The 16,363-nt window shown below is 41.2% G+C and overlaps 1 protein-coding gene across 2 annotated transcripts in view; it reads right to left on the reverse strand.

Moving 5' to 3' along the window:
• Positions 1-16,356, reverse strand: part of LOC119742675 (rabankyrin-5-like) — a 35,954-nt gene extending 19,598 nt beyond the window's left edge. For both annotated transcript variants that reach the window (XM_038218829.1, XM_038218828.1), the window contains exons 1-11: positions 16,284-16,356; positions 14,106-14,313; positions 11,468-11,586; positions 8,952-9,087; positions 7,631-7,754; positions 4,764-4,913; positions 3,315-3,480; positions 2,955-3,159; positions 1,865-1,933; positions 1,192-1,343; positions 157-260 (exon numbers count right to left, since the gene is read on the reverse strand). In XM_038218829.1, coding sequence (XP_038074757.1) covers positions 157-260; positions 1,192-1,343; positions 1,865-1,933; positions 2,955-3,159; positions 3,315-3,480; positions 4,764-4,913; positions 7,631-7,754; positions 8,952-9,087; positions 11,468-11,586; positions 14,106-14,313; positions 16,284-16,293 — 1,443 coding nt within the window. In that variant the 5' untranslated portion in view covers positions 16,294-16,356. The remainder of the gene's footprint in view (positions 1-156; positions 261-1,191; positions 1,344-1,864; positions 1,934-2,954; positions 3,160-3,314; positions 3,481-4,763; positions 4,914-7,630; positions 7,755-8,951; positions 9,088-11,467; positions 11,587-14,105; positions 14,314-16,283) is intronic.
• Between the last annotated feature and the right edge of the window lie 7 nt (positions 16,357-16,363).

Consider the following 16,363-nt stretch of genomic DNA (forward strand, 5'->3'; position numbering starts at 1 on the left):
AAAAAAAACTTTTTCATTTTGCTGACGCGCATGGCTACGGCGACGCACGCGCATACCAGAAACCGGAGACTTTTTTTTTTGGCCTTATACAGAGTTTTTTTTTTAAGAAATAGAAGAAGTATTTCGAGGTTAAAACAAATACAAAATGACTGGTACCTTGAAATTGGCAAGATTTGTGGATGCTCCGCTGGTGGCAAGAAACAAAGCGGCATCTTCATTTGGGAGGCCCAGCCGGCAAGCCCGATGGAGGAGGCTGTCCCCTGCAGTCACATTTACAGAACAATTCTTTTACAAATATGTTACCAATTCTCAGAGTTCACATTGTTCACTGACTAGTTAGACTATTTCATGGATTGGAATGTTATTTTTGCGCAGTTTCAGGCAGTGTTGTAGTCGAGTCCATCAAAAGTCCTTACAAGGCAATCACAAATTTAGCAAGTCATACAGTCCAAAGTCAAGTCACTAGCTATTCAAATGAACGATGACAAAGTCATTCCTTTGCTATTATAGCTCATCTCATGTTACTTGTGACTGGACTTGTGAATATACATGTGATTTATCTGTGACTGGACTTGTGGTGGACTTGATAACATTGGCTTCGAGAGACCATTATAATGTCTGTCAGTCGGTCAGTCAGGCGGTCTTTATTCGGTCTCTCGGTCGGTCAGAGGGTCAGTCAGGAGGTCAGGTGGTCTGTCTACTGGTTTTCAATTTGCTTATCTGTTGGTTTGTTCGTTTTGTGTTTGTCTTTGTTGATTATTTTTGGGAGTGGGGGTGGGTTCCTCGAATGTTGGATTTAGGTGGCGTATTTGCTTCAGTCTTTACATTATTAAGGGAAGCTTTTAGAATCTACCAGATTAAAGCTCAGCAAGCTCCTTAAACTACCCACTCCTGTTAGCTGCCCACTACACTCCAAAATAAATCACAAACTGCAAAACTAGCGGTTGGCTTTTGGATATTTCAGTTAGTTTAGGTTAACCTTGACTGACCCAGATCCTCCAAAAATCAGACGGTAGATGTAGGTTTTTGGAAGATTCAACAGGATTGAGGCAGACAAGCCCAGCCAACATTACAAAGAATGTGGCATTGGTTCCTGCACAGTGGTGGATTTTGGAGGATTCAAGAAGATTCTTGCAAAAACGCTAAGAGAATTAGGGTCCAGCATTCAATTGCTGCTGAGCAATTATGTACCTGTATGCAGGTTGACCGAGTCAGCGCTACACCCTCTCCTTATCAGCTTAGCGGCAAAGCTATCTTCCCCGTAACCCTGGCTGCTTAGCGTCGGGTCCAGGGCAAGCCACAGGCTGCTGTCCCCGTCGCCATTCTGGAGGTCAAGGTTCAAACTAAGACAACAACGGACAAGAAACGGAGTAGGGAATTAGACTGGCGACCATCCCTTGTGCATGTATACGAAGATAGGAAGTACCCTCAAAGCTTCTAACATTGTAGTGTTCACTACGCACCTTGACAATTGTACTGTGTAGTCTGATTGGCTTAGTTTGTCAAGTACACATACAGGTGGAATGCGGTGGCAATTGTAGGCATGGAAATATTGAAGTTGACACCGCGTCAGAGGTCATAAGGACAATAATGCCAAGGCTGTTTACTGACTCCATATCAAACTAAAATATTGAAGTTGCCTTCGGAATAACAGAGAGTCTGGGAATTGCATCATTTGTGACACTACTACATTATCATAAGTTACGCTGCTCTTTAATGCCATTTGTCTAATTCCAACCACACTGGAGAAGTAGACAAAACCCTCATTCTAAGTGGTTGAAGAGTTCAATCATGAAAACAAAACAAAAAAGAACTAAATTACTTCATAAATTTGCGGACTGATCGACTTTGTGTCATCACTTACGATTTCTGGGATAACAGAAGATCAAAGATTTCCTGGTTGCGACTGGCAACTGCTCGATGAAGTGCAGAACTGTCAAATGAAAAACAAAGGAATTTAAATCTCTTGACTGAATACCAAAGTTGAATTTTTCAATTTTTTTTTTTATACGAATTATTGAATTATTTGTCCCAACCCAAATTCTTTGTATCCCTTTACAACTACAATACAGAGATGAAATCAGCGTACGGGTGGGGGGGGGGGGGGATCGGAAAAGACGCCGAACAAAAATCTGTTTCCAAAATCTGGGCCGCGCCACACTTACATATGTACGTATGTAAAACACACTTCATGCCCATTTCCAGACACCGTCTCCTGTTTTATTTTAGATCCAAACAAAATTTTACGATTTGAAAAATGTTCGATGTTAAAAGTTTTAAAACCTGAATTTAGGTTAGAGTAACGGACTCATGAACAAAGAAGTTCACTTCTTACTTGAGGAAGTCAAAGAAAAAGTTCAAGACAAGTGCACCATTCACCCAAACAACTCCACCAACGTGCATAGAAAAAAAGTTGGCCAGTGAAATGTATCTTTTAGGCTCTCTTCGTCATCCTCAAGATCATTGCATTTTTGTACAACTAAATCTGAAACCCTCCAAAAATCACACACCACATGAATTTTACTGCAGCCCAACTCCACATGCTCTGTAAATAGTTTCAGACATGTCATAGGTTAATGCTTAAACTTCTTCCAGCTGTAAACTACTCCAATCCGGGCTTACTTACGTACATCTACCATACAATCTTTTTCATGCAGTTTCATCTCTGCAAATAATATCCAAGTTAATATCAGATTTGTATTTTTCAATTTATTATCAATTCTTAAAACTCAAGTTGAGCCAAGCGTACAGGAGCATACCTACTTTGATTTTTTTTCCAGCAAACAAACAAAACCCATCATTATCTCGTGATGCCATTTCGCATCTGGTCCAAAGACTTCCCCAATCCATGTTAAACTTCCTCATGCTTAACAAGGAAGCCTGGGTTATGAAAAGCGGGGTCCAAAATTCCTGTTTTAAGTAGTCTGTAAAATACATATGCCATATTAACTCACTTTCCGCGCGAGTCCTGTTGATCAGGGTTAGCGCCGTGCTGCAACAGCTTAGTAGCAACCTCCGTCATGTCGGCTACCAGCTCCGGTGGGGAGGCTAAGGGGCTGTAGGAGGCCGCCATGTGTAAGGCTGTCTCTTTATCCTGTAAGGTGGCAGCGTTGACTTTAGCATCGGCTTGGATCAGGAAGAAAGCTGAGAACTTGTCCCCTGCGGGAGGAAATGATCAGGGAGTGGTAAGGAGTCGGGATAAAACCTGGGGCCGATGAATGAATGTCAACTCGGCAGGCAAGTTGAGGCTTTCAGTTGGTTAGCCATTGTTTGACATTTGGAAATTAAAAAAGAGCCTGGGTTCATACACTGACCTCTCTTGACCGCTTTGTGCAGCAGGCTCCGGCCCATGGAGTCGGCCCGGTCAATGTCCACTTTGTGCTTGACCAGCTCGTTGGCGATGCCTTCCTGCTGGGTGGACAGGGCTAGGTCAAGCGGCAGGTCACCGCGCTCGTCAATCTCATCTAGTTTGTCTGGAAGCTGAAAGGAAACATCACAAAGAAAGTCTTAAAATGATAATGTGTATTTATAAAGTGCGCATATCCACCAGTATTGGTGCTCAAGGTGCTACATCATTATTACCCTGCTCATTGGGCCAATGAAACATTCCAAAGACCATCTCAGCTCCCTGGGGAGTATACAGCTCGATGCAGCCATTTTGGCGCAAAGCAGCTATCATCAATCATAATAACCATCTCTGCCCTCACTGGTACCCAATTTACTCCTGGGTGGGGAGAAGCAATGAGTGACAAAGTGCCTTGCCCAAGGGCACACGCACCACAACCCCAGGCTGGCTTCGAACCCACGACCTGCAGAATTACCCACAGACCACAAATTCAATACTCCAGACCACGAGGCCACGGCACTATATATTATGTAAGTCTTAAAATATCCACTGCAATTCAACAAGGTTGTTTTACCATACCTTGCAATTTTTTTATGATAAGTATTTGCGGTTCAGGATAAACAACATATGTCAAGATTTTCACAATATGATACATATCATGACGCAGAGGTCATGATATGATACATTTCATGGCACGTATCATGAATAAGTATAAGTTTGTGGAAACAGCATATGAAAACAAAACTAAACACAATGCAATGAACATTTTGGTATCCCACTACAAAACTGTTTGCTACACATCTCAGTTCTAAATTCATCTCAGACACTAAATTTACAGTAATTCACAAGGCTTCCATTGCAAATTTGATTAACCCTAACCGTCCTGAATCCTTCAAAATCCTCTTTACCAAAGCGGAGGAATTTGGGGGATTGAGGTTACACGCAAAAGTGCGTTACTGATTTCGTAGGATGCACTTTGTTAAGGTCTTGGGCCGGACCTTGTGTTGTTTTTGCTCAGCCATGCACAAATATAGGCCTGGATTATGCTTGAAATCCTCCGTACTGCTCCAGGATGTCACTGGCCAAGCCTCAACATATTGACAGTTACTGCCGCAAGTTTTTGCAGGATTCAGGCAGTGGTCACCCCTCCACGGACCATATTCAAGAAATAATGGAGGAATTTGCAGGATTGAGGCAATATGCTATTTTCCCATGAGGCCAATTGGATTTTGCAGGATTGAGGCTACACCCTAGCAAAAAGGCCTAGGGAGTTAGGGTTAAGGTTACAGTACCAAAACCTTTCTGAACTCATTTGATGCTCAAGCTCATCAAGAAAGAAGTTTGGCATTAGTTCAGAAAACTTGAATAGCAAAATGTTAGGGGACTAATACCCATATATTATAATCGTCCTACGTACCAAAGCATCAAACTCCATGAGGTACAGGAACACGATGTCTTCCCGTCGGTTCCTGATGGCATGGTGTAAGGGGAACGGTGTCTTAGCCTTGAACATCTTGTACAGCAACGGTGCCGTCATGTTGACAAAGTCGTTGCTGGTGAAATCGTTCTGAAAAACCAATGTACATTTCGTAATTAAAGCTATAGTCCATCATTTGCAGCCATCCGAAAAGTAACTGTCGTAATTATTGTTGAAAAACAAATTTGGATGAAAGATAGTAAGGGAACTAAACTCCATGTGAAATTTTTCTTTCCAGGAAGCTGTCATTTTGAAGTAATCAACGAAAGAAGGCATTTCCAACGGTGATTCTTAAGAAGCACCGTAGGAAAATTTAAATTAGTAGTTCGTTTTGTTATTCAGCGCAGCGCGCACAAGTATTGGAACGACGCACACGTGCGCGTGGTTGTTATAATTTCGTCGGATCAGTGCGCGACGTCGCGTATAGCTGCAATTCAAAACAATTCAAAACATGATTCAGTAACTTTTGATTTGAAATTGAGATCTTAGAATGCTGTTTTTCTCGGAATGTACAGCTGAAGGTTAGCTGAAACTTCATCAGGTTAGTTGCTTAGTATCCTTCATTAGATTTTGAACTCTTTTGTTGCTTCAAACGAACAAAATGCACAAATTACAAATGATGGACTGTAGCTTTAACATACTCTCGCTAGCAAACTACAACTGATAAATAACGATGTAAACTAATTTTTGACTTTTCTTGTAAAAATATATTACGGTCAAGGGGCAATTCCGTAAATTGTGACAGACATGTCAGACACTTGAATGAGTTGCTGTTGGAAAAGTGAATGTGATACATCACTAATAATGTGACATCTAATGAGTAGAAAACAATTACAGACCAAACTAAGGCCAAAAAAAAAAGTCTCCGGTTTCTGGTATGCGCGTAGCCGTAGCCATGCGCGTCGGCAAAATTAAAAAGGTTTTTGTTCAATGTAAGATAATGTCTTAAAACTGCCAAACTCACTAGTTTGACTGGAATCCTGCTGCTGCACAATTTTAACATGTTTTTAGATGGAATTATGATCAAGTATAAGCTTTGTGTGGCCTCTCTGGGCTCCCATATAGTTTGCACTAAAATGTATTTGGGCACCATTTGCAGTCATCAGCCACTTTGGGGGCAAGCTCCATACCAGAAACCGGAGACTTTTTTTTTTTGGCCTAAGGTACCACACCTTAACGACCCTGTACATGAACATCATGTGGTCGGACGTACGTTGCATTTTACAGAAATGCCCCAAGAAATTTATAAATGGAAATACCAGAGTTGGTATCAAGTCAATCACAAGTCCATCTCAAGTCATCCAGTGTCGATTCATGTAACGTGGTATTTTAGTAAACCGTGACGAAGGCGTTCCTTTGGCATTGTTCATCCCCTGTTACTTGTAAGCTAACTTATGATAGACTTGTGACTGACTTGTGATTGACTGGTGATTGACTTGTGATTGACTTGTGATTGACTTGTGATTGACTTGTGATTGACTTGTGATTGACTTGTGATTGACTTGTGATGGACTTGTGATGGACTTGTGATGGACTTGTGATTGACTTGTGATTGACCTGTGATTGACTTGCGATTGACTTGCGATTGACTTGTGATTGACTTGTGATTGACTTGTGATTGACTTGTGACCGACTTGTGATTGACTTGTGATTGACTTGTGACCGACTTGTGACTGACTTGTGACTGACTTGTGACAGACTTGTGACTGACTTGTGATTGACTTGTGGTTTTTTTGGCCTAAGGTACCACACCTTAACGACCCTGTACATGAACATCATGTGGTCGGACGTACGTTGCATTTTACAGAAATGCCCCAAGAAATTTATAAATGGAAATACCAGAGTTGGTATCAAGTCAATCACAAGTCCATCTCAAGTCATCCAGTGTCGATTCATGTAACGTGGTATTTTAGTAAACCGTGACAAAGGCGTTCCTTTGGCATTGTTCATCCCCTGTTACTTGTAAGCTAACTTATGATAGACTTGTGACTGACTTGTGATTGACTGGTGATTGACTTGTGATTGACTTGTGATTGACTTGTGATGGACTTGTGATGGACTTGTGATGGACTTGTGATTGACTTGTGATTGACCTGTGATTGACTTGCGATTGACTTGCGATTGACTTGTGATTGACTTGTGATTGACTTGTGATTGACTTGTGACCGACTTGTGATTGACTTGTGATTGACTTGTGACCGACTTGTGACTGACTTGTGACTGACTTGTGACAGACTTGTGACTGACTTGTGATTGACTTGTGGTTGCCTTGTGATTGACTTGTGAATGACTTGTGATTGACTTGTGATTGACTTGTGATTGACTAGTGATTGACTTGTGAATGACTTGTGATTGACTTGTGATTGACTTGTGAATGACTTGTGATTGACTTGTGATTGACTTGTGATTGACTAGTGATTGACTTGTGATTGACTTGTGATTGACTTGTGACTGACTTGCGATTGACTTGTGATTGACTTGTGATTGACTTGTGATTGACTTGTGATGACTTGTGATTGACTTGTGATTGACTTGTGATTTACTGAAACCGCTCTCATTTAACCCTTACTTCACAAGCAATTTTTCCAAGAATCTTTTCAGAATTGGTCAAAACCCAAAAAATGTACAGTAAAACCTACAACACATCCTTTGTACATCACAGATCTGTTTCAGCAATCCCAATGTAAAGTAATGGTGCCTGGGCCCCGCAATACTAAATCTTCCAAAATCCTAACCATAAAATTGTGTTGGAATATGACAGATGTTGAAGGATAAAGGATGTAGAGCTACTCCCTCAAGTGACTCACCCAGTGAGTGGAGATGAGTTCTGAGCAGTGAGCTTTGAGTGACGTAGCACCAATCTCCTCAGCTGTCTGGTAGTAGCGGATGCAGTTCCTTACGTTGACTGAAGACATCAGGGCTTTCTCACATCTTTCAATAGAAACAAAACACAAAGCTTGTTGAATGCTAAGTTAATAGTCGGGTTGGCATAGTTGCCATTTCCTCGCACTTCCCCAATATTTCTCCCTTGTCATTAAGAATGTATATGAATTAACCCTCCTACTGATAGAACTGTCACAAACTGCCAAAAACCAACCCACTTCCAGCTTTTGTACAGGCTGGTCATCAACTGCCAGAACCCTGTGGATTAAACCACATGACTGTCAAAACCTGTTGAAGGGGTTTGATGGATAGGATTTCCTTGAATACTGGTACAACTTTTACTGTAATTCTATAGACCTTTTGCTTAGCAGCCATTGCCCTCTAACTGGGGGCAATGCCTTTGTTATGCTGGGATGCATGAGTGAACCTTTGTGCCTTCATTGTAACTGAATTAAATCAATCATTGCCAGGCACTCTCAGCAGTACTTAATCCCGCCATATCTATAGGTCTCTCTCAAATGACTTCACTTCCTACAGATTGCAAAGAGCATTGGCATTTTGTGCGTCAAATTGTCGTGACGCGCCTCAGCTGCGCTGTATTTGAAGAAATTTTGAACGTGTGTGTGTTTAGAACATTTTGCACACTGCGCGGACACGCACCCGATGGCCTTGAATATGCAGTTGTAATTTTCCTACGAAGATGGCGTCCTATGAGAGAGATCTATTACTGTCAGTCAAGGCATGGTACCTTCAGTTGACAAAATTGCCACAGCTTGTCAATTGTAGCAATATGAGCCCAATTCACAAAACTGTTAAAACCTGTCACTTGAGAGGGAGGGTTTTAAAAGAAATGTAACAGTTAAAGGTTTTGAGTTGAAAGGGCTTGTTTTTTTTAAGAATGACTCTAAGTAAGCCCTATATACTTTTAACCCTAACCCCCTTGAGTGATTTACTAGGAACCTTCCTCACTCCTGCAAATTCCAACACCATATGGCAACTCAACACCCAAACTGTTGGACTCTGATTATGATGATATGCCTCACCCCATGTAAAACAAAATCAGTTGACTAGTGCAGTACTCACTCCAACAGATTCCAACAAAACATGCAGTTTGATTTTGAAGGGTTGGGGGTGGAATAGGGTTAAGTACTGGAGCTTTTGAAAGTGGTAAGAAAGCGTCATCTACTGTCTGTGAACAGAGTCTATAAGGCTTTCTCTGATTGGTCGGATGTTTTCACAACTCACCTATCACGCAGCACGGCCAGCTTGAATTTGCTGGCAGCTTTCATGAGCCCCAGCACATAACTGTCCTCTGGTTTCATATCCAGCTTGTCTGTGTACACCCACTTGAGCAACGCCATGCCGATATCGTAGGGTATACCTGAGGGTGTATAGAAAGTGAAAATCAACTTTAGCCAGTGTTGGAGCAAAGGCTTTGACCCTCAAGGCCAAGGCCAAGGCTTTGACCCTCAAGGCCAAGGCCAAGGCTTTGACCCTCAAGCCTCGAGGCCAAGGCCAAGGCTTAACCCTCAAGGCCAAGGCCAAGGCAAAGGCCCTGTTTTATGAAATGACCACTGATATAGAACTAATTATAGTCACATGAGTGACACATCATCACGCAAGGGCGGATCCAGAACACAATTTGGGGGGGGGGGGGGCAAAGAAATTTTGGTCTCCCCCAAAAAAGTGGGTCAAAATATGACGGCTTGGGCTTCGGGGCCCGCTTAAGGGCCCCCAAAAAAATTTGGATTCGAGATGCTCTGTGGTGCGATTTGAGGCAATTTCTGACCATTTTAACCGATGTTTTGTGAGGAAAAGATGGTGGTGTACTCATTGCCTGCCTTTATTACGACGTCACATAAAAAAAAATGGTTTCGTTTTTTTTGGGGGGGGTGGCCCCTTTTGGCCCCCCTGGATCCGCCCTTATCATCACGAATTGCTTGTTACGAAGAACAACATTTCTTTAATTGCAATCAACATGCTCGCATAGGCCTACACCATTTTATGACTGCACTGTATCTATTAAAGTATAAGTTCAGGTCTTCAATATGGTTTAACTAAACAAAATAATGATTTACTTATTGACACACAATTCTCCCAAGTGTAACAAAAGGGGGATCCAAGAAACTGATTTGGGAATTTTTTATTTGCTGGCCTAACATGGTCAGAAATATCAGCACTATCTAAAACAGATACATGCAAATCTTTAGCACTTATCAGGGAGACATACATGTATACAACCAATCAGATCTATTCCATAGTTATATGCAATTAAAGTGATCATCTCATTAGCCCCACAAGTGAACGGAATATTTTTGCAGCAAATCTAATACAATGGTAACAAAATGTGATGCTACAAAAGTGGAAGTGTGCCCAACACACAAATCTACAGGGTGCTTCCCTCCTCCATGGTAATACAATTAAAATGGTAACAGCAAATTTCGAACAGATTTATCTGGAAAATGCAAATATCTATGGGCCTTGAAGAGCCTTGACTCAAAATTGCAAGGCCCTGAACCCTCAAGGCCAAGGCCAAGGCCAAGGCTTTTGCCCTCAAGCCTCGAGGCCAAGGCCAAGGCCCTAAAATCCAGCCTTAAGGCAGCCTTAAGGCCAAGGCCCAGCATCAAGGCACTACATCACTGACTTTAGCCTTTCAAATATAAATTCAAATTTGTAGAGCAGGGTACCAAGAAACATTTAGTTAATGCCGACTTATGTGTAAGGCCATTCTCATTTATTGTTAACAAGTGCGAGTGCACAATAAGCCCTGGTGAAAAAGGCGACGTCGATGGCACATATGGAACACCATACTTTTGGTCCATTTTTCGGGAACAGACAGACAGACAGACAGACCAACCGACCACCAAGAGACACGTACAAGCTCCTGCCAGAGCAATGGAGATGAAAATATGAAATGAAGGTGAAGAGATTCATATCTGACTTTGTCAAAAGAAACTTCAAAGGTAGAAATACATGTTGATCAGAAGTGTTTAAAAACACCAGATCACTGGTCTAGTCTGGTCACAGAAAGCAATTGACTTGTACTTAAGTCACTGTACTCAATCCAGTAGTCATGGTAGTTCAGTAGGTATTTCAGATTTCTGGGCCCTGGTGAATCTAGGACAGACGATCTCCTGACAAATATGTACCTTTAAGGGGTAACTAGGCTGTAACACTGCAGTATGAGGTTAACAACCCACTGACCTGTAAAGTGTGATGACCTCTGACCCTCCCACCCACTGACCTACAAAGGGTGCGTTCGTGTAGCTCACCCGGATCAACTCGGGTCAGCCCTGTGCCATTCGCTTAGCTCTGCCGTCATTCTTGGGGCTCACCCGGGTCAGCCACCACAGACCCTGCTCATGGAGCAGAGTCAGTGGTGGAAATACATCACACACATGCATTGTTCATTCCAAAAAACGGACAAATATGGCAGCCGGATGACGGAAATCTCAAGTGGACTCGAAAATGTACTTTATTGAAGTCTAAAGGTAATCATTTATTGAGTTCATTGCGACTTTAGAGGCTATAATTCCAGCCCAACTTTGTTATTTTTTTTCAATTGACGGAAAAGCAGTTAATCTGAAACTAAAACCTAGTGGCTACAGCCGTTGCTATGGACATCATGTGAGGATCGTGATTGATGCTGCCCGCAGTTTAGCTGTAGTGGCTAACCCGTCTGCTTTTACCCAAGTCGATGCGGGTTAGCTACTCGAACTCACCCAAAGTGTGTTGACCTCTGACCCCTTGTAACCACTGACCTGTGAAGTCCAGCGTGTTGACCTCCGACAGGTTAGGTACGCCCCAGTGGGTGCTGCGGGCCGCCAGGACAAAGCGGTGAGCCTTGATCTCCTTGCCGTCCAGATACACCACCAAGTCACTGAAGGACACAAAATGAAAGGGAAATAAAAATATTTTCAAAATACAGTGGAACGCCGCTATAACAAATATCGTGGGATCCACAGAAAGTGTTCGTAATAACGATCGTTTCAGTATAGCGATTTTGAATCGCCAGTGAGCTCTTTTGACCAATAGTGAACTGGCATTTCTCACATCCCAAGGCTACACGAGGAGTCGTCACGAAACTTTAGCAACGGGTAGTTTTCCCTTTTATTTTATTTGATGTTCAGGAATTAAAAGTGACTCAAAAGCATTTAATATATCCGAAAGATTTTTTGTTAACCTGTTGACTTTTTTCAACAACAATGTTCGGTTCCTTTTGAACAGTAAAACTGGGTGCCACGGATGATGTTCAGTATAGCCGAATGTTCGGTAAAGCGGTGTTCAGTATACCCTACAATTTTGGTTATGCAATTAAGTTTGTTAAAATGATGAAATTCCCCAAATACAAAGGCTGGAATATTAAAGTATGCATGTATGCAGTTAACCCTCCTATGCAAACATGCATTCTGAGCCATGCTGTTACTTGGGTCAACATTGGTCAAGTGACCATTGGTGTATTAAAAGTATATCAGGGGAAGCGGAACAAAACTTTGACTGTTTGTGACCTTTTAAACAGTTAAAGGAACAAATATGCAATTAAAGGTACATACGATCGTTTACGTTTTGTGCATTTCTTTTTCGTTTGAAGCAACAACATCGCTCAACATCTTAAGAAGGGTTAATAACAATTAACTTGTTCACGCTTCAGCTCAGTTGAAACTAAACAGTTGAAAAAAAAATGAGAAGACGTACTGAGCTGTTGTAACTGGATTCCATTGCTATTAAACACACGTAAAAACACCGTGCCCGAGGGCACACTTTCTTAAACCACCTCCAATGATTGTTTTCTTCCAAATGATACCATTTCAGGCGGAATAATTTCACAAGGTATTTGGTACCAGTCATATCTTCACTTTGAGCAAGGATTTTGTTGTTAAAGGGAATATACATCATTTGCTTTTGCTGTAATTTTCAGAAATGGATGGAATTGGGGGGTTAGAAATATATAGCAAACGATCAGCGTTGGAAATTGATACAAAAATACCACTTTTCTTGAAAATGACAGTATACCAGGTGCCATAATTTTACAGGATGCTTTAGACTGTCATTTACCAACATCCTATTAAGGTATTTCGCAAAAACTTGGTACTTTTATTTTTCGATGTTTGCAAATGTTGTATATTCCCTTTAAATTGGTAGGTACATTTCTGGGTAGGCACATTTCCATTACAAATTTTTCTGCGTGCTTTTATACCTTTCTACAAGTTTTTCTATTAGTTCTCCAGGGTTAGACTTCAGCTTCAGCTAGCCAAATACCGGTACTAGTCAAAACAGCGGCGGGCTAATCAAACTATTCCTTAAGTAGCCTGGCTGGCTAGACAAAAACTATAGGGCAACGGCAAAGATGAAAGGACAGGAACAAATAAATCATTAAATTCAGAAAGCAAAACCTGTATCACTTTGTGTCTAATTTTATTAAATGTTTAGGGTTAAATTATTAGATGTGTTTATTAAAAACACTGACAAGATTGCCTCAGGATACACCTTTTTACATGTCTGCACATTGTTGTTATGAGACACTCTATAAAAGAAAAGCATGCGGACTAGTGAAAATGCCCGCGGGCTAGTTAAGAGTCTGTTTCAGTAGTCCGGCTGGTTAGTGAACAAAAAGTTTAGGTCGAACCCTGTTCTCTTCTATATTTGTGTTGTGTGCGATCAGTTGATGTGCCCGATCGGTCGATAGCGCAGCCATCAGTCGATTTATACCTTTTATTTCTAATCCAGGGCTCTGGAGGATTGTTTCGAAAAAGGGAAGTAAAGTCTGAGCTTTCCTACAAGATCGACCGAACGCGCAAGTGCATTTCTGAGCAACTGACTGATATCGCAGATCCACCAACCCCGCTCAACATTTACACATAGAGACCTTAATTTTTGGACAGGGTGACCATTGAACTTTGACAGAATTTTTGTTAAAAACGAGTTTGACAGAAAATTTGACAGAATGGATTTTTTTGGTAGATTTCTGGCAGAATTCTGCAAAAATGTTTTTTTGACAGAAAAACAGCAAATTTGATAACAAAAATGGTACATTTGTTTAAAAAAGCTTCAATCCTTTTCAAACAAGCCCTTGCATAATGGGGATGGGACAGGTTGGCTGGTCTAGGTGCTGAGGCTCACTGGAAAAACAGACTTCGTCATGGCCAGATCCGCGTTTTGCCCGAAATTACGTGATAATTTCATAACATCTTTATGTGAATATAGATTGTTTATAATGTAATTTGAACATTAATTAAGGCAATACTACCAATCTGCATGTGATTTTAAGTGTGTAAAGTGTATTTCGAGTGATTCTGAGGAATTTGGCAGATTTCTGATAAATCTGACAGAATTTTGATGTGCATTTAGCAGAATTTGGCTCTGACCTTACGGTCACCCTGTTTTTGGACTATTTCCTACCTGTAGAGCTCCTTGTCGAAAAGGTCAGCAATGGTCCCCAGCAGCCGGGAGACAAAGTTTTCCTCATTGTCAGCGCCTCCGGCCCTGCCACCTTGGGCCGTCGCCGTGGCAACATTGTACTTCTGCTCGACCTCGACGAGGCGGTTCTGCAGCTTGACGTACTCCTGCCGCAGCAGGTCCAAATGACGCTGCAACTTCTCCACCTCAGCTGTGGGAAGAAATCGGGATTAAAAAAAACAGAATAGTGGATGCTTAGCTGGATATTAAGCCCACTAGATTGTACCTGCCCTCTTTGACGAGTACACGAGTAGCCTACATTATAGAAGGTATTAACCCTTACCCTACTAGACCCTCCAACGCATGCCAATGTGTGCCTCAAGAAAATCTCCTATGTTTTTTGCATGGCCCTCCAATATCTGCCATGTCATTTCAAGGGTAACTGGACAGGCACTCCAATACATGCCACAGAGAACAATGAGAGTCCTCTGATAACAATCAAGTGCCCCCAGCTGGTCAGTATCAGGCACCCTCCAGGGCCTCCAACTCCTGCCAATTGGAGCCTTCACTGCTACATCAAAGTATCCTCCAATAAACTGCAGCTGGAGGGCATTGGCATAACCAACTGACATGCAGTAAACTACCCTCAGAGAGTAAGGGTTAAATTACCATCAGTTGAGCAGCACCTGTGGCTGAGCGGATAGCGCGTATAGCTCATGAGTGAGAGATCCCTGGTTCAACTATTTTCATCCAAAAAATTAAGAATATTTATTATTTTAAATTGACTCCAACATTTAATAGCAGAGAAATCACATTTTGTTTTTCTGATTCATGGCTCTGGAGGATTTTTTTTTAAAGGCAAATAAAGGTTGAAATTGTAAAAATGGTCCGATTCCCATCTTGTGGATACAAAGTCAAAACAACAATGTTGGGGCAAAACCAGACTAAGATTTGCCACGGTAAACTAAAAATTTCTAAGTCCCCCAGAAAAAGGGTCACTGCGCATGTTCAGTGCCTATCCAACAAAATATCGTTTACTATTTTATACTAAAGAAAGCCGGTTTCCGGCTAAATATCCACTGCCAAAAAAAAGTCAAAACATATGATCAATTTCTGAAATAATCATGATAATTTAGCAATACTAAAAGTTAATCCATTTCGTTATCCCGTACAGTTTATCAACAATTCAAAGATCTATTGACAGCTGCATTCGACGCCTTAATAAATAATATTAAGACAAAAGCCTACTTTTTCTGTAACTGTTTTGATTCGGTAGAGCGCCCTCTTGTGACTATAATAAAGACCCAATAGTATGAGTAGATTTTGTACAGAGTCCGTTTTCAATGACAAAATTGGGAGTCGCTCCGTTTGCCAATTAAATCGAAAAACCAACAATAATATCATAGTAACATCAAGTCTTATTGTATAAATTTTGAGGACAGAAAAATAAAGAAAAAGTCAGATTTTCGGGGCAATTCTGCGGTCATTTAACTCACACCCAAATACTCACTGCGCAATAGCCGTAGCCTTGTTGCCATTTTGTGATTGGACGATTAACGACGTTCGTTTGTTCGCAGTTGAATAACTCCAACGTACGCGAGTACGACGTGCGTTTCATGTATTGGTTTTTATATTGGCAAAATAAAAATGAATGAATGAATGAATGAAGAAAGGGGTTGATTTATTTTAAAATTAAAACAATACTTAAAAAGAAACCAGGGATCAAATTTTATACGCAAACGTGTATATGTATAAATTAATAAATTTAGATGCATAAAATAAGGTTTTTTTGTTCTAAAGAAAGTATGTATGTGTATAGGCCTATATAAAATTAATAAATTTAGATGTATAAAAAAATCTAAAAGAAAGAAGTTATTCTTCCATTCCCAACTGCTTTATGCACAATTGTCCAACGAATCATTGCGATGTGTTTGGATAAGATCATGCCATTTCCATTTTACATCGAACTGTCAAGATCTTCACACGTATGGGTTTTGTGAAATGATAAAGTTGTTCCTGCGCGTATATGTCACAAAAAAATCCTGCAAGATCTGGTCTTGTATAAGTATGTACACGCCCGTACGTAATGTACATGATACGTACATCCATTGAACACAACGTCGTTATTGTCCAATCACAAAACGGCAACAAGGCTACGGCTATTGCGCAGTAAATACTCACCGTCCGACATCTTGCTCACTAATACCCACGTGACCTGCACTACAGACAGGAAGACTGGTACCTAGACTAATCATTTTCCC

The sequence above is a fragment of the Patiria miniata genome, unplaced genomic scaffold (assembly GCF_015706575.1).
Source record: "Patiria miniata isolate m_02_andy unplaced genomic scaffold, ASM1570657v1 HiC_scaffold_6, whole genome shotgun sequence".
NCBI classification, from domain to species: domain Eukaryota; kingdom Metazoa; phylum Echinodermata; class Asteroidea; order Valvatida; family Asterinidae; genus Patiria; species Patiria miniata.